The 19,598-nt window shown below is 34.6% G+C and overlaps 1 protein-coding gene across 2 annotated transcripts; it reads right to left on the bottom strand.

The window, feature by feature from the left end:
* Positions 1–1,923: 1,923 nt before the first annotated feature.
* tmem201 (transmembrane protein 201) lies at positions 1,924–19,584 on the bottom strand. 2 transcript variants are annotated; one of them, XM_067445935.1, is made up of 12 exons: positions 19,363–19,584; positions 17,918–18,038; positions 16,212–16,400; positions 15,758–15,937; positions 14,940–15,292; positions 12,659–12,859; positions 9,174–9,400; positions 4,124–4,186; positions 3,890–4,030; positions 3,749–3,814; positions 2,899–3,027; positions 1,924–2,806 (listed from the first exon to the last, which is right to left on the bottom strand). In XM_067445935.1, the coding sequence occupies exons 1-12, from the start codon at positions 19,470–19,472 to the stop codon at positions 2,709–2,711; spliced, it is 1,878 nt and encodes a 625-aa protein (XP_067302036.1). In that variant the 5' UTR covers positions 19,473–19,584; the 3' UTR covers positions 1,924–2,708. The 2 variants fall into 2 exon arrangements, with proteins under 2 accessions (XP_067302036.1, XP_067302034.1); XM_067445933.1 differs by having other exon boundaries at positions 3,749–4,030; positions 19,363–19,583.
* Between the last annotated feature and the right edge of the window lie 14 nt (positions 19,585–19,598).

Raw genomic sequence — 19,598 nt, 5'->3', positions numbered from 1 at the left:
GATTGCAGCTATTGTTCTACCCCTGCATTATTTGTCATGTTTTAAAAGGTTTATGTGTATAACCTTTAATCGGTATTTAAAAGTATAAAATATACATAATATTAACAAATCATATAACATCCAAACGCATTTAAGTTTATCGCTAAGGTTTTGGGCTGCGCATGGTTCAAGAACAAAGAGCATCAGGTTTGTAAACTCAGGTATGCCCAATTGTTTTCCCACCAATGGCCCGTCCAATCACAGACAGCGAGATCTCATCAAACACACCGCCTTGTTAAGACCTTGGCGTCTTAGCATCTATATTATCAATATAACACACGTCTAGCTAGTAAAGCATGTATTTGATACCTTTATCTGTTAATGAAGATTTAAAATCTTTTTTAATAGCTAAATATATCAACCCTTTTAGAAAGTATAAAAGTGGCAGTGCAGTGTCTGTTTTTCTGATAGTGCTTATGCACTGGAATGAATTGTAGATGTTCAATTATACAAGCAATAATTATACTCATAGTTTACAGTAGTGTGAATTCAGAGTTAAGATTAACTTGCATGTATAGTAAACTTAAATTGAACCAGAATTAAAAAAAAAAAAAAAAAAATGTAATAGCTATGTGATATGTTCTGCATAGTCATTTGATGTATTGTGAGCTCAGAAAGCTTGTTTTCCTAAAATTAAATAAAACATTTGGATACATTATATTTGGTAACGTTTTATTTTAGTGACCTTGTTACACGTTACATGTACTTGCCACAGTAATAACAGTAAATGATGCATAATTAAATGCAACTAACCCTCAGCGAAATCCTTTTCCTATCCTAACCCAATAGTAAATACATGTACTTAATGTTGCTCAATACTTTAATATATAATTACACTGTAACAATGACACAACTAACTCTAAACCTAATCCGGTTACACTTTATTTTAAATATAGTGTAACCGGTTAAGGGTTAGTTCCATGTAATTGAGCTCAATTTGTAGTAATTACTATAGTAACTGGGACAGTGGAACGGTGTTACCAAACTTTTTTTTGTTTAAATTGTTAATATTAATTTCTCAGTACATTTTTTAACATTAATATCAACAGGTTTGATCTACTAAATATAAAACGTCACATAAATCATGAATTCGGTTAAATCTGCTAATTTGTACGTTAGTGCAACGCCTGAAAATTTACTTAGTAAATTCACCATATCATAATGATTTATGGGATGTACAGATTATTTAATTGACCATAGATTATATGCCCCCAACATGAGTTTGTCTGAATATAACATTAAACATTCTTACAGCCAGATGCAAGTATTAACTTGCCCCTTTTCTTTGGAATTTCCCACTCAGCTAGTTTCATCCTTATGTGCATCGACAAATTCATTGCCAACTAGTGCCTCAGATCTTCAATTACCTCCATTAAAGTTTGCACATTCACTACACTGTCATAGTAAATACAGTGCAGTTCTGAGTGGTAAACCTCCATTATTAAAGGGTTCAAAACCCATTTACAGATTATAATTAAAATGATTTTGCATTATGGAAATAAAATGGACACCGTCAGCCTAGTCATCTTTCAAATAACCACCACTCTGAGCAGTAAAACATCCTATACTGAGAGAATCTAGATTGTTATCATTCTTTCAGGAGACAGACTGTCTCCACTCAACCAGTGATGGAGAAAGATAAACTGTTACTCTGGAATACTTTTCATAATATACTTTCGGTTCCCATTGTTAAAAAAGTTCATTATTATATTGTACTCTAACACATTTACTCAAAAAAGGCAACATGCCTGAAGTGTTTCAAACATCATGATAATTATAAGATGGATAATTTCAACTTATCAAGGAGAAGGTCATGGAAAGCCCTTCAGATCTATCTTCACGGTTGACCTTTTCACTAAACAAGTGACTTTACAAATACAGTGAAAGTTTAAGGAATGTGTTTACTTAAGCAGTGTTTACTTGACATAGATGTCACATACAAGACACACCAATATGTAACAATTACGAGGGAGATTTATTTCAGTATGGAAATTGACAAGCCTTTATCTTATGTACAAAACATCCACGCTATCCTGTTTTTCTTTACATTATGAGCCAATCAGAAGCAGAGGCTCAGTGGACACAGTAACAAACATTTGCTAAACCCAATATTTCAGTGTCACATTGTTGACATAAGTAGATCAACACAAACATATTGCACCTTATAATATCACATCATTCAGATAATGATATGAGACGGCATTATCCTTGAGGAAGTAGGATAAACAGAAACATTTAATGTACAGCAATATGGCAAAGAAGCCAAATTCATTTTTAATAAAGATGTCACATGCCCACCATCATTCTATTGAACGAAATGGCACAATCATTCATTCTGATACACATCCAGTGTTTAAAAACAAACAAATGATTGAACATGTCCGAAAACATGTTTTACAAAGCTCACATCATACTTTGCGGCGTAATGTAGAATTTCAGCTGTTGTGAATTTAACAGGGAAGTTTAGAGAATACCGTCTTCTCATTTATGTGAGCCAGGAAACAATCCTTTTTTATTTCAGCAGCAGCAAAAATAAAGTTGTAGTTGTCACCCAAGAGAAACATTATCCACGTGTTTCCTGTAAAGGACCCAGATTTACTGAGCACACAGGTGACTAAGACCAGTGTACATCTCAGTTTGACATTGAACTCCTGATGTCTGACCTAGTCTCATCTCCAATTGTAATAGAGATAGATGCTTATGAAGGTTAGGTTGATGGTCAGGCTGGTAAACATTAGACCGGGCCAAAGTGTCAGGCCCAAAAAGCCTGTTGAAAAACACAAAAACAATAAATAACTATGCAGAACTGAGTAACGAAATTAGTCTGAACACTGCTGTTGACAAAATTCCCATTCTTACCCTTCCATCCAGGCTTGCTCTCGGCTTCATTTCCTGTGGTCGTGTCTACATGGCAGTTTGAAGATGAAGAGGAACTGTCCATTCGCTTCTCCACATGCTCAAACACACTGCCCTCATCGATCAGTGAACCTGAATCCCCAACAAAATCATATCTATATCAATATCAAAAGATTCAATTTTTTTTAGAACAGAACATATAAACGTTTACCTAAAAAGCCAACAGATTTGAATTAAATGAGGTTTTAAAATAATTACTTCAGTGGAGGGTTTTAAATTAATTACTTCAGTTGTTATTAGGATAACACTTATATTAAAATAGACTGAAGAATGTTCCTTAAAAATATCAACAGCAGGTTTCACATACAGTGGCCCGAAAGAAAACATTCAGGCATTTAAGAAAAAAATACTAATAATTTCAAAAACCGTTGACACTTATTTTTATTTATTTTTTAATGAATATTTTGTCAGCATAAGTTACGATAGTCTTTTCTTCCCTATCGTAAGGTGTATCTGAATGAAACAGCTTCTCAAATAAGAATAAATGTGAAGCGGGACTTGATTTTGGCCATCAGGAATTGATTGGATCAATTGATTGGATAAGGGGCAATTACTTTGATTAGAAATTACAATGACATATGAAAAAAAAGATAATTTAAATAAATTATTTTTAAATAATATCGCAATATTTCATAAATAATAATGTGTCAATTTTGATTTCATGGTGACTTTTAAGGGCCACTGTATAATATATATCAGCTCAAATGGTCAACAGAAACACACTGAAGACACTCTCTTTCTACATTAAGGACTTTAATCTAGAATAAAAAATACATCCAAATGTGTCCTATACCTTGATTCTGTGAATGGAAGTGAGGAACATCAGGCAAGAATCCTCTGCTGTGCATGTGGCTTTGCTCTGAAAGAAAGGGAGGTGGTGAGGCCAAACTGAAAGGCTCCAAAGGAGAGGTAAAGAGCTGCAGCTTTTGCCCACTGATGTTAAGTCTAGCTGGGCTGATGAGCGGCCGACGCTGCCTGGCGGAGCTGGAGGTGGAAGTGACAGAACCTGCCACGGAGGGGGTTGGAGACGGTCCAGGAGAGGCGGGTCGGCTTCCAGATTTTAGGGAGTAGTAGTCTGTTGAAAAGATTAAATTACCAATGAATATATGATTTATCTGATTTCAGGGCATGAAGATGTAAACAGCTATTGCTTCACTTCTTGAGTTACCTGAAGGTGGCGAGTCTTTACACTGTAAAGATGGTCTACTTCCACTGAACAGGAAACCTGAATCTACAAGTAAAATAAGCAAAATAAGATTTTATACACACATACACCAGATTTGTTGTGTATAATATAACATTATATATCCACACACATACATACATGTTGGTAAAATATGCAACCTGAAAAAATACTGAATTTCTTAGTAAACAGTAAATTTCTATTTTCCATGTTTATAATGAATTACAGCCCTATTTATAAGTATTATTATCCATATACTCATCAAGACAAAACAGTATTATAAAAACAGTTATATTTAGATTTATATATATATATATATATATATATATATATATATATATATATATATATATATATATATATATATATATATATATATATAATTACTTATAAGTCTAATAGTAATACTTATGCATTATAGCTCCATTTATTCTTATTTATAAGCTTTTGGACTTCATAGAAAAAGTTTCCATTTTGTCCTATACCTATAAGCCATTAATTATTTGCATGTTATGGCTGACAATTGGTAAAATTGCAGATATTATAATTCCATTCAATATTTTATTTAAATACATTTTAAATAAACACTAAAAACTAAAATCAATTCTATATGCTAGAAGTTGATTTAATCATCACAAAACAAACAATGTAAAAATGTAATGTAAAGCATGAAAAATGTATACTCTTGAGATTTGCTAAAGATTGCATTAAAGTGTTAAATAATTCTTTTTTTTTTTTAAGTTTAAGGGCCAGATTTAGCGCAATTCCAAAAAAGCGCCAATGGGAGTGGAAGTTCAGCGCATGATCTATGGAAGCGCGCGATAATTCGGTCATCATTTAGTCACACCCAATTTTGTCCAAACCTGTTTAAACGTCTTTGTCCTGCTGAACACAAATGGAAGAAATTTGGAAGAATGTTTGTAACCAAGCAGATCTCGGCAGCCATTGACTACCATAGTGGGGGAAAAACACTAATGGTAGTTAATCTTCCATCTAATGTTTCATCTTTTTAATCTATTAAAACAATCATTAAAACAGTAAATATTGTGAAATATTAAGATTTAAAGGTTTTCTATTTGAATATATTTTAAAAGCATCATTACTCCAGTCTTGAGTGTGTCACATGATGATCCTTCAGAAATCATTCTAATATGCTGATATGTTGTTTAAGAAACTTCTGGATAATTATGAGTGTTGAAAACAGTTAAGTTTTATTAAATTAAGTGCTGCTTAATTTTTGGGGGAAACTTTTTCCAGAGTTCTTTGATAAATAGAAAGTTCAAAAGAACAGCATTTATTTGAAACTGAAATCTTTTTTAACATTTTAATGTTAACATTTTAACATTTAAATGTCTTTACTGTAACACACACACACACACACACACACACACACACACACACACACACACACACACACACACACACACACACACACACACACACACACACACACACACACACACACACACACACACACACACACACACACACACACACACACACACACACACACACACACACACATTAGCCATAACATTCCATACTTTCTTAAAATGTCAAAGCAAGGTACCATACCACAATAAGGCTGACAGAAATTCCTAGAATTTTTATTTATTATACAAAAGCATCCAACAGTAAAGTAGGGTCATTTAATGCTCTCCTACTGTCATTCCAGGAATGTCTCCAACACAGCTGCAGCCGTAGAGAGGAGCCGCACCACCACTGAACATTACAGAGCAGATGGGTGACGCTACATGATGGAGCAGGTAACGGCCCTGCTCACACAAGAGCCTTTTCAAGATCTCCAATTGAAGTCTGATGGGGAGATGAGTGATACGCTAATGATTCTGTTTAAACGAGATCTAACCGGACTCTGATATTTCTGTTAAATAAGAATCAAACTAAAACTTTTGTTAGCTGTTGAAGATGAAATAACATTCAAATTAAAATGCCCACCTCTATATAATGCAATGAGATTTCACAGTCAACTGTGTGTGATTAAATCACGAGCATGAACATCAAACTCTGGCCTTTTTTAATCGCACCTGCCGAGCCGCTGCACCTGATTACAGGAGGCTGACATTTGCCATCTCATCTGGTCTCTTCTGAAGATACACACATGAAACAAGCCAATGCTCTTCTGCCGTCTCACAACAGTCATTTAAACACCACTCCCGACATCATCCTGATCCCGGGCTTTAAAAGTCTGTGTGTATTACAAAGTCCCGTTGATAAGTCAAAGTTAAAAGCTATGGTAAACCAAGCTGATGTCTCTGCAATCCGTTTGATATTTAATATGCACAATATGTTGGTAGGTTATGAAAAGTCAAAAAAACAAACAAAAAAAACTTGTTATTAACTTTTAAAAATGTTTTTCCATACAGTAATAGATAATATTATCATATTTGATGCCAGAGCTAAAGCAGAAGACATTATAAGTAAATAATGTTCCTCGCACAATAGCGTGTAGTCATTACATGAACTGTCATAATGCATAGTGAAAAAAGTCCACTGAAGAAATATCAGCATTCGGTTTTAGAACCATATGACAGTAAATAAAGACATTTTATTTATAGGTCAAATATTTGTTCTTAAATTTAAATAAGGTTAAACAGACCAGCTGTTAATAAAACAATGTAAAGAAGTCACTTCCTGTAACTCGAAACCCATCTGTGATAGAAAAATCCCAGTAACATGCAGGTAGCTGGAGACACCGTACAGACTTATTTCTCAATCACACTTCATAGTTTTCTTTGGCAGTTGGCAAAATTCCCCTGCTAGGTGCGGCACCGTCTGGGGTGAAGAGTGAGCCGAGTTTCTTGTACCACGCATTCAGTCAGTCAGTGACCCAAATCTTTCCCATCATGCACCTCTGCACTAGTTCCACAAAGCAGCACCTGGGGCCTCTCACTACCAGCACAACTCTCATCTTCATAAACACATTTTTTCTACATTACATGAGGAGAACACCCATTTTAATAGTATACATGTAAAAAGTGAATTTGTCCTTATTTTTGTCATTTTTATTGCAATTGTTATTTAATTTAAATATTGATAATCAGCAGAGGCTATATGCATGGTTAAGAAAAATATGTAAAATACTATAAGAATACAGCAAAGCTGCTGTCAAAACGATTAATCGCATCCAAAATAAAAGTTTATGTTTACATAATGTGTGTGTAGTACTGTGCATTATTATTATTATGTATATATAAATACACACTCATTCATGTATATATTTAAGAAACCTAATTATACACAACACACACATAGGCCTGTCACGGTAACAAATTTTGCTGGACGATAAATTGGCCAAGAAATTATTGCAATAAACGATAATATTGTCGTTCTGAGACCATTTTCATCTAAAATAATGATAATGGCATAAAAATGCAGGTACATCTTTTCAAAGACCAATAAACTTTAATTTCCAAAGACTATTTAACACTAAAAATGGAAAACATTTTAAATAACCACAAAAAAATCAAAAACAATAAAAGCATGGACTCTCAGTCTGTTTAAAAAAATGCATTTAAATAAGTACCAAAAACAATAAATAAAATGGATTAAAACTGCAGCGGATGATTGTGTTTTAGAAGCATATTAGGGGCGCCACAAAACCCACGGTACGGTTCCTATCACGGTTGTAGGGTTTTCCGTTCTGTATGGTTCTTGTTTTTAAATTTTTTTATCCAGAAATGTACTGCAGCATATGATATATTAATTATCCACAATTTAGGATACAGTATTTAAAACAAATTATATCATAGCCTAATCATGCACAAACTAAACCTGACCATCTCTGAGGAAAGTGATATTTTGATACAGCAAGAGAGAAGACATTGATGACATGCTTTTCATTTATTTGGCAAAAAAAGGAGAATGTGTATTGCTATCTTTACAGGAACTTATGTGCCTTTTTAGCACACAAAGATTGAACTGAAGAATTAACTTGCGTTTATCAAACTTCAGTGTAGCTTTAAGTCTCGTTTATACACGACGCGTGGCGGCATGGCGGGTGGCAGAGGAGAAGCCAACGAGCGAGAAATTATCAAGTCACCATTGCAGTCTAGTGCATGGAAACACTTTAGAAAAGACAGAGATGTTCTTAATAAGTCGCTCGCTTGTTTGTAGTAGTAGCAGGTAACCTACTGTTAATTAAACCTGAAGACATGTTAGTTGTACTTTAAATGAGAGCAGAAAAGGTTAACTCCTGTTAATTCCACCTAAACTGTTTACTTGTTTGTTTATGTCCATAATTAATTGATATCTGATTCCCTGATATACTGTCTGTCTTTAATGTTAATCAAAGAACAAAAGGAAAAAAAATAATAATAATCACTCACTCATTCTTGACTGAAGAACATTTGTAGATTTAATAGGGATTAATCTATATTGAATTTAAAATTTATGCAGTGAAGACTGAAGCGTTTGATAACTTTATTCAATTTCTGTATATATTCTACCTGTTAGACCTACCTAAAAAAAAATCTTTACATCATGGGTCAAAAACAACTTTGTGCATTTTTGCAGGGCAAGTAAAAATCTTAACCGGTCTGACTGGGCCAATAGAAAAAAATACAAAGTGTGGATATATTGACAAGCTCAGGTAAATGTGACTTATTTCAATAGATTTATGTGAAAATGTTTAAAGTCCACTTAAATTAGAAGTTATAACAGTCTAATAAATGATAAAATTGAAAGCTTTGAATTATACTGTAATGTTGAACGGCTATAATTAATGGCAAAAAAATTTACATTGCAAATAATTACAGAAAAAATGTGTGCTTAATTAGTTCATTTTTTATCAATTGACAGCCCAAATAATATATTAAAAACTGCACTATTAGATATGATTAATTACAGAAATATTATGTGATTCATTTTTATTTATTTTTTAAATCAATATATACATTTAAATGCTAAATCTATAATAAAAATAGATCCATATAACATTACCAGACTTATGTTCTAACAATTCGTACAAAAGTGACAATTAGCATTTATATTATGTTTTACCTAAACATGTACTCACCTGCTCGTGCGAGGGAGGGGATAGTTCCCAGAGAGAGGGCCCTGTTCAGTCGCCCAGGCAGCGAGGAGGGCGAGGATTTGCGCGTTCTATGGCTTTGTTGGCGGATGAGCAGCTGTGACAGGTTGGGAGGAGGCGTTGGAATGAAGGTAGAGCATCCAGACACAGGTGCAGACAGCAGGGAACAGTGATTACTGTAGTATGGCCCTGGAGAACTGCCAGACAGATACCTGCAACAGACAGAGCAGAAATGGTCCACCGTTGAGTTTTATGGAGCAGTTAAGTCTTTAGTTACTATTATGGTTGAAGACTATTGTGTTTCACTTAAAGAAAGTAACTGCAGAAAATTGATTTCCACAGAATTGAAAAGCCTGAAGATACAGAAAATAAGAAAACATTATGCAGATGCTGTGTAAAATGTATATCTGATCATGTAGATTTCAGTGAAGTAAAGATTTCAATGCTGATAAAAGCATATATAAACAAAATCATGCAATTTAAGCTAGTATATCTGTAAACATTTGAAATCATACATCGGTAATATCTCAGTCCATTTTCACATGCTGAGTTTAGATTCTAGTCACGCAGATTTTTTGGTTATGATTTACTAATTTATAAAAGCACAACAGCTTCCATCTCAAACTATCTTCAAGTTAATCTAAAAATTAAATAGTTTTAAAGAAATGTCACACACAGTTCAAATTTGATCAGTTTTATTTCACTTCGTAATAGGATTAAATAATACAAGTATAAAAAAATGCAATACAACGTAATTCCACAATACAGCAATTGCTCCAAAATTCTGCTTTACTCAAAAGCACAAAACTCCAAAACATTATTACAACAAATCTGAGCTTAAGTGTCTGGACGGAAACAGTTTCACACTATTTAACAATGCACTTGTTCATTTCACATTATATCTTTGGGGTCATTCCAGGTCAAAAATCACAAGAAACCACTGATCAGGTGTTGATGATATACCAGAAACCGCACAGCCATCAGTTTAGAGTTTTCTCCAAATCAGACAACTCTTTAGAGCCTGCTAGCAATGAAGAATCAAAAAGTTCCAAAAACACCACATCATATTCAGTTTAAATTTGTAGTGGTCAGAGGCCACAACAGATTCAGGTCCATTTGAGATTTGAAATTGCCTAAGTATAAAAATGAATTTGACTGAATACCAATAAAATTCCTTGAACAAATTAACTTTCCTTCCAGTCAATCAATCTCTTGACATCACCATGCGCCTTCTGATACAACACGACCAGATCCTTGATTTCACCTTTACAGGTCCTATCACAATAAATTCAGCTTATTTACTCACATTTTAAAATCACATGAAATTTTGGAGAGAGATCTCATACTACCGAACAATCTAAACTGTCTGGTAAAAAAAAAAAGGTAGTCAATGAAGGATTGAGTATACTCTCAAATTACAATGCGCTGTGCTAATTAAATGTTATACATGGTTTTGAGATACTTGTATCAATGTCAAGTCTAAATACACACTATTATTAGTATTTACCAACCATCAGCCTTTGGCAAGAAAAACTATCATAATGAGGATACAGAAAACTAAATATTCAAGAACACAGATGTCTACAGTCAAATATTCAAAGAAGAAATGTGCCACACACACTTTACCATAAACGTTACCTTGTTAAAGGGATAGTTCGGCCAAAAGTGAAAATTGTGTCATCATTTATTCACTCTCAAGTTGTTCCAAAGCTGTATGAATTTCTTTCTTCTGCCAAACACAAAAGATGATATTTTGAAGAATGTTCAAACTGTTGATAGACCCCATTAACTTCCATAGTATGACAAAAAAAAAAAAAAAAAAAAAATGGAAGTCATTGGGGCCTATTAAATGTTTGATTACCAACATTCTTCAAAATATCTTCTTTCGAGTTCAAAAGAAGAAAGACATTCATACAGGTTTGGAACAACTTGAGGTAGAGTAAATGACAGAATTATCACTTTTTGGTGAACTATCCCTTTAATGGAGCTTCATTTAGGCACCTCACCTTTTGGTAATGTAAAATTATAAATGAAAGCTTGTCTTACAAGCATGTCAAAAAAGTTACAGTATTTTGGATGTGGACAAGTACCACAAGATCTGTATGAGTTTATACACATCCAAGAGAAATGAGCTTAAAGTACACTTGATTTAAATAACAGAAGTTGCGGACGGTAAATGTCTAAGTCACATTAGTAAGTGTTCGATCACAGCAAAAACAAACTTCACAGCATATGCCACATGCATACAGTTACTTGGGAAATACAGTGATGCACATCTACAAAAACATACAATCTACAGTTGTACTGTCACATGATGTCACATGTTTCTAGAATACAGCAAAAAAAAACAATTGTGAGAAAATTACACTAAAGTACAATCCCTCTAAAGCTGTTTGTAAAAACTTTTGAAAATGTGTCTTTGTTAGAGACACTCAAAAGAGATGGCTACATGTTACAGAGGTTTAGTGTGGTTAGTAGTATTCAAGCTAAAATGGCATGTAATACAATGTAGTGCATTCATTACATTTTACAGTATAATAATGTCATAAGCGTAGTGCTATTCAAAGTACTTGGTGTCTTTAAACATAAAATATTGCATCAATTCTGTAATGATTCTGAACCGGTGGTAGAGACGGAGTCAGACTTTATGACTTGAAATTCAGGTTCATTTAGAATCTGAGCAAAGAGATGCTCAAAGCACAAATATTTGACATAAACTCTCTCAAATGTGTTGCTGTAGCCTAATGTCAAAACTAAAAGCACTTGAGCTAAAGTATAACATATTTGTATGTTAGCAACTTAATTCTGCTAATATTGCATTTGTTATTAGATTGGCATAATACAGTATTTTTTATAGTTTGATTAGATAGTGGGTATAGTTGACGCAGCAAGGCATTTTAAGTTGTAGATGATTTATCATACATTTTAAGCACCGCTTCTAAGCTGCAATGAATCAGGGTTTAGTATCTAATACGGGGTGAAAAAATTCCTCAAGCACCTTTACATTTCTTAATGTATATTGCAATAACAGCATTATACACAGCAAGATGCATAAAAAAATGAAAAAAACATTCACTTATAGAACTAATCTATCTTTAGTAGCTACCCAGTCTGAATAATTAACTGTCATTTCAAACCAAATGCAAAATGTCTGAAATTGAGATGCTCTGCCTTTGTCAAATTAGGCAAATCACATGCTAAACTACAAAAAAAATCATTTACTAGTATTTTGGGCAAGGTCATCCACAACAAAAATCAACCTTTTTTTTATCAATCAATTTCTAAGGCCTATTTAGCAAGTATCTTAAAGGCCATGAAGGTTTATATTCAGTGTATTAGTTTATTAGTATTAACTGAAGACAGCTGGGAGGAAAATGTACCAAGCTGAGAAAAATCAAGCCCTTGATTCTACACGTCCCAAAAGTGTCCCATAAAATGTCTTAGCTTAGTGTCACTGCTCAGATTCTGACCTGCGACCTCTGGCTCTTCGACTCGTGGATTTGTGTGTTGCCACAGCGGCAGCGAATCCCACCAGACAACACACAGAAGTGATGCCAAACTTGACAGATTCCAACCAGTCAGGGATGTCCGTCTTGAGGTAACACTCGGCCAGGTAAAAACATATGACGAGGAACCAAAGCACAGATGCCACAGCGTCAATCCTCCTCAACCTTTAAAAAATATATATATATATATTTAGCCAATTATAATTTAACATTTAATAATATATTTAATACATAAATAATAATAATAAAATCAGCACATTTATCAATTTATTACTGCATTACATTCTATACTGCATATATATATATATATATATATATATATATATATATATATATATATATATATATATATATATATATATATATAATTACAACACTTAAAATAAATATATAAAAATGTATATATTATTTTACATATACACATTCAATATCATACATTATATATGTATATGAATGAATCATATATATATATATATATATATATATATATATATATATATATATATATATATATATATATATATATATATATTAGGGCTGGGACAACGCGTCGACGTCATCGATGACGTCGACGAAAAAAATACGTCGACGCAAAATATGCGCGTCGATTCGTCAGACTCAAAGTAAAGATGGCGGCGCCGGAGAGTAGTAGCAACCATAGATGTACATAATAAAGTATATTATGTAATTAAGTATATTATTTATTATGTATATCTATGGTAGCAACACGAGTGGCTCCTCAGACTTTCAGAAGTGCAAGGCTTGCGGGTTGGCCACAGTCTATGGGGTTGGCGCGCGGTGCGCACGGAGCATCACAGGCATGCGCGCACGCGTTTTGTTGTCACGACTACATAAACAAATTTCTGCACACAGGAAGACAGATGTTTTGGTAATATTTTATGTATTTTAATCATAAAAACAAACGTTTGCATCAAGTGAAAGCATCGGACACATTGGCTACGTTACCTACATAATAAGCTGTTTTAAATTTAAAATGTTCACTGTCTAATCGCGCTGATGTGACCGAGGGTATCCATCCTCTAAGTGAGCAGTTTCATCCCAGGACTATTCCGGTTTTAAACGGAATATTGGCGCCCGTAATGCACTCTACATGTAACTGTTTTCACTGTCATGCTGCGGATGCGCGTGGCGTTTCTGTTGCGGGTCAGCCACGGGGCTGCGTGGCGTTTTCTCTGCCTTTGGACACTAGAAGCGTGTCTGACGCGGCGCTGCTGCTGCTATTGATGCGGAGGGAAGCCCTATTCCTAATGTTAAACAGAAATAGCCTACTGATACAGCAAAGAAAACGTCGGGAGTAGCCACATATCTATGGTATTGACGGCAAAATAGGCTACAGAATATGTCGTTCTGTATTGACAGTTGCAATATTTCAAAATCGATAATTGACGTTTTTTATTATTACAATTAGGCCTATATCTGCATTTATGTAAACCTACAGACTTTCAAACATGAAAATGTAATTTAATAATATGTATTCGTGTCATAATGCTATATAAACATCTTTTCCTATTCTATTTTGCCTGGAGACGCTCCCAACACGCGTGAAAAATAGGCGCTCTTCTATTTCCAGCATGCACGCGTTTTCCGCGCGTCACAGGCAGTGTGCAAACTCCAACCTGTTAACATGTGAGCCGAAACAAAAACGGACACGCCACGCAGCCGAGACGCTCACGCTTGCAGTGTGTCCCCGGATTTGATTAACCAACTTTTTGATATTTAATCGATGGGCATAGCCTGTAGGCTGAGCTGCATACATAGAAAAATCGTATATTATGTTTCTTTGTTGTAGGTTAATACTTATTTATTTATTTGTGTGTGTGTGTGTGTGTGTGTGTGTGTGTGTGTGTGTGTGTGTGTAGCCTACTTTATGTTTTCAAGGTTTTATTGAATGCATTGCTCTTGTATAGTCTTACTTTGGAATTTTAAGAGCAATAAACATATATTGCAATGTTAAGGAATTTGTTTTTTCATTCAGATAATTAAATCAACATGTATAAATTGCTATTAGGCATTTAATGGGGAGATAATCGGTAATCGAATCGAATTGTAACCGAATCGGGCAGGAAAAATTAATCGTTAGATTAATCGATGCATCGAAAAAATAATCGCTAGATTAATCGTTAAAAAAAAATAATCGTTTATCCCAGCCCTAATATATATATATTGAATGATATATATACATATATATGAATGAATCAATTATGTATATTTTTAATTGGTTCACCTGACAGGTCCTGCCATCAAGACTCCTGTGATGAAAGTTAGGAGACCAACAGAGGCCACAGCCATCTGGTGGTCACTTCCGGACTGCCAGATGAGTCGAGCGTTCTCCACAGCCTCTTCCGGAAAAAGACCCACCAGATCGTCCCACATCATTTTGCCCTCATCAGTCTTGCTTTCACTGTCGTTTTGTAGAGCACGTTTAGGCGGGGCGACTCCTCCGCTTAAGGTCTGATTGACAGAGGGGGACACATCTCCAGATCCAGATAAAGCCACAGCTACAAGGAAGGCACAGGCAAGAAACGCAAGGACTCTGAGCAAGATCAACCAAGCCGGCGTGCAGAGGGAGTGGGTGTTCTGTACAAAAGTGAAAACAAAAGCAGGGATCACTTGATATGGGAAAAGCACTAGCTACTTCCATGCTAAGCCTGATTAAAGACGAAATGTGAATCAGCAGTAGCTGTAACAAAAAAATAATCAGGACACAAAAGAAACAAGAGAGAACAGGTCTTTCCTTATCTCTAGCAATCACTTCCACACATTTATCTGCGTTTTAAGAAAACACTAGACTAGAAACAGACTGCTCATTAATCAAACTTGAAACATTCTACAAACGCAAACCAGGTTTTACAGTTTTTATCTGGGCAACATCTAAAATCAGTGCATTTTTCCATGTCAAGCTCCTGGCACCTAATCAAGCCCATAGTATTCTTGAAGATACACTTCAGAGTGATATATATATAAAAAAGAAATCTTCCTGGATTTTTCATGTCAAGTCTTGTGGCTTGATTTGAAACCATGTAAATATATAGAGATCAGCACCTTAATAAAGGCTTTATCAGCATCCCGACTGCGTCTGAGCTGGTGGTTGAAGAGCAGACCTCGCAGCTGTCGGTTCTGGTGTTTGATGTAGTACTCCACTGCCGTCTGGCACGGCCGGCACAACTTGTAGGTCTGCTCGAGGTGGTGCTTATATACTTCGATCTCCTCATCATAGTTTTCCTGCCATTATGGTGAACATATGGCATTACATATTAATGGTTGTATGTATGTTACTTGTTTTTCAGCCGATGCTTTTCACATTATACAAAGTTTTTAAAAGGATTTTAAACATAATAGCACATGAAGTTGCTTATTCTAGCTAAAAAATTATGACTATGAAGCACAAAAACAAATAGATACCTGTTGAATTTTTTTATGAATTATTTTTGCCTGTATAAAAAGCGCTTTTAAATCTTGAAATTAAAAAATCAAATGGAGTCAATTGTAAACCTACATCATCCCTGGGGATGAAGGAGGCCAGCTGTTTAATCTTTAATGTCTGGTTGTGGTTACACTTCTTGCAGAGGAGCATCTGGCAATTGACCCACTGCAGAGTCTTCGGTGACTCAGGGACACCGGCAGAAACGCCATGGTTGAGATGTTCCATGTATTGAGCAGGAATGGGTTTGTTGTAGTCCCCGTTCTACAGATCAAACAAAAGTGCAAAACAAAGACTCACTTGCTTGACACAAAATTTGCATTTATAGACCTTAGTCAGGATAGACACCATTAAGAGTGTGTGATATACCTGTAGACACAAGTAACCGTTAGAAATGTATCAACCAGTAAAGATTTTGGACTAACATCACAGTTACGCTCATGTGATGTTGCTGTGCTGCAGTCACAAAAGGTGGCTTTGCATGCGTTTTGCACAATGCAGTTTTAAAACAGGTGATTTCAAACCACTGAAGCACAATTAGCAACGAGAGACAACTTATTTCAGGTATACGTGCACTCTCTGAGAGGCTGTTTTTTAGTGCAGGTGAGAACTGACCTGAGTGCTTTCTGCCATGTCATTGCACTTGAACAGTTAAATACATAAGCCTGTGTCAAAGTGACATGTATTTGCAAGTAAACAGAGTAATTTATGTCTTATGTGAACATAAAACAGTTAAGAAAGAACTGAGAAACTGAGAATCAAACAACACACGAGTATATTGGATCCATGCAGCAGTCTTAAAGTGACAGAATCCAAATTTACCTGCTGACATTATTAATGCTAATTAAAATAAAAGAAAGAGTTAAAAAAAAGTTAAAGTTAAAAAGAGAAAATCTCTCACTGCTCTTGACTGAATCACTTTTGTAACTTTAATAAGAATAAATGTATATTTATTAGGTAGGTCTATTTAATTTGTGTCTTTGTTCTATAGCAGTGCGTTTTATTTACCCTAAAGCAAAATGAACTATATTATGATATAGCGTTAACGTGAAACAGAATTACTCATATCGTAATATAAGTTTTTGGTCATATCGCCCACCCCTAGACACCATATTGAATTTTATGAGGAAATATAATGCTGCAAGAGACTCTGACTTTGACACACAAGTGTGTGTAAATGGGTTTCGCTGCTTATTGTGCTTGAATGGTTTAAAATTACTTACCCATTCAAATGATTAACTTTTTTGAAGTTGCCGCACGGCAACGTCATGTGAGCAAACCATGATAGATAGCAAGAATGCATTAAATTGTTCAGTAAAGACATTTATGATATGATTTCTATTAAGAATTCATAAGACTCAAAACAAATTTAAATTAAACGTTCTAGTCATCAAAAAATATTGATATATAATAATAATATTTAACTGTTTTTTTTACACTAATTGGATAATTAAAAATGTCTCAAGCACCAAATCAGGAATTTCTAGTAATGGCTGATGACAAGTTAGTTTGACATCGCAATAATAAATTACATTTTAAAAAACAGTATATTCAAATAGAAAATAGTTATTTTAAATAGTAGCCTACCATTTACATTTTTTACTATATTTTAGTATCAAATAAATTCAGCTTTGCTGAGGTTTCTTTCATAACATTACATCATATAAATATTAATATGATATAAATGTTTTAGTGTATAAATATATACACATCTAATACAGTCTTTTCACAAACATTACCTTTACACAGAACAAACAAATCTCATAACATAATGCCAATACCTCCTGAAAGCCATTATACTGGTCACAGTATGGACAGTCCCAGCAGTTTCTGTTCCCATAGGGAACAATCGTGTCCTGATTGCAGAACCAACAATTCACTTGGACATGACTTGGTTTCTTCCTGTAGAATAAAAAGGGTCTGATTTAGAAGCAGTGCTGCAAGTTACTATGCCTTAATAACAGAAGAAAAACAATAATTCCATTAAGATGACCTGACAGAACACAACAGTGGTTCTTCCACTACGGTCTGTTCTGCAGATAGCTGGGGTTAAAAACCTAAAGGCAAAAGCAAGTAGCCTAAATATATAATCATTAATAGCTTTTTTTTCTCCATATTTTTATTTGCTGACATTAAAAGCTGTGCATCCAATCAAACTACACAGTAGTGCATTCATCTAATGAATCACACTTCTTCTGATATTTATACATTTACTTTTTTTCTATTGTTTTATTTAGCGCATGTGCTGTTGAGCAGTAGTCCCGCAGTCCAGTTATTTTGGTTGCATACATTTCTATGGGACAGGCAAGACATTTATTGGAAACTAATGGAAAAAAATTGTGTTTTTCCTAAGAGCACAATCAGTGTCTCGGGTCCTGAGACTAAATACCTAACAGTAGCATGAATGTCGTTAGATTGATTTTAATTTGACTCATTGACTCATTTTTAAATTGCCTGTGATAATAACATCAAGTCATGTCATTGCATGATTCTGAATGAAATGGCCATTTTTTTTTGTGAATTATAATCCAGGAAAAGCCTCACATATCTTACAACTCCATATAAAATAAAACATGTAAATAAATACCCAAGTTGGTATAGTTTTGACAAAGTATGATTTATTCAATGAATATCAGTGCAGAACACTTGTGTATTACAAACAAAATCTCATTAAAGATGAGATATTCCACTATTGTTTTATCGTTTCTAACAGTTTGATAGCAACTATAATTTCCATCCATTTCACCAGTCTTTTCCAGGGATGTTGCTCTTACCATGGTAAATAGTTTTCCGAATTACTTTGAATAGGCATCAATAACCAATAGTGCCATCAGAAAACGAATTTAAAAAGAGAACACAGAAAGATTTGAAACTTTGAAGATCGTATATTCATGTGTCGTTGTTTTACAGCAGTAACAATAACAGTAGTACTTATGACATTTTAACGGAAACTATTAATATACCGGTGAATTTTAGTCTGTTCTTCTAAGCACCAACGACATAAATGTCATTAAACGAAATCTCGCGCGCTTGTTTGTATAGAGACCGCCGCCGTGCACACGCCTTTTATTTGCAGGACTGATATCTACAAATACGGCTGCGAGGCATGTTAACTGTAGCGAATCGTGAAAAGCAATCGTTCAAGTGCAATGTAGTTTATTGCCCTAGCTAGATAATTGTGTTCTATACGAGGCCCAGCGACATCTTATGGGTAGGGTTACAATACCTGGTTGCAATTCTATAGATCAGCGCTCCTCCAGCAGCAATCGCTGTCGCTCCGACACCACCGACTACAAATGGCGGGTACTGTAGTAATATTTGGTTAACGGCCTCCATTGCAAAACGGGACAGTAGTGTTATTCACTTATTTAGAAGAAACGCACGCTGGAGTAGGTCATGCGGCAACAGAAGCGCGCATCAATCTACAACATGGTCATATCCAGGTCATGAGACCGGAATCAA

The sequence above is a fragment of the Pseudorasbora parva genome, chromosome 6 (assembly GCF_024679245.1).
Source record: "Pseudorasbora parva isolate DD20220531a chromosome 6, ASM2467924v1, whole genome shotgun sequence".
In the NCBI taxonomy this organism is placed as follows: Eukaryota; Metazoa; Chordata; class Actinopteri; order Cypriniformes; family Gobionidae; genus Pseudorasbora; species Pseudorasbora parva.
This window is presented reverse-complemented; position numbering and strand designations above follow the sequence as displayed.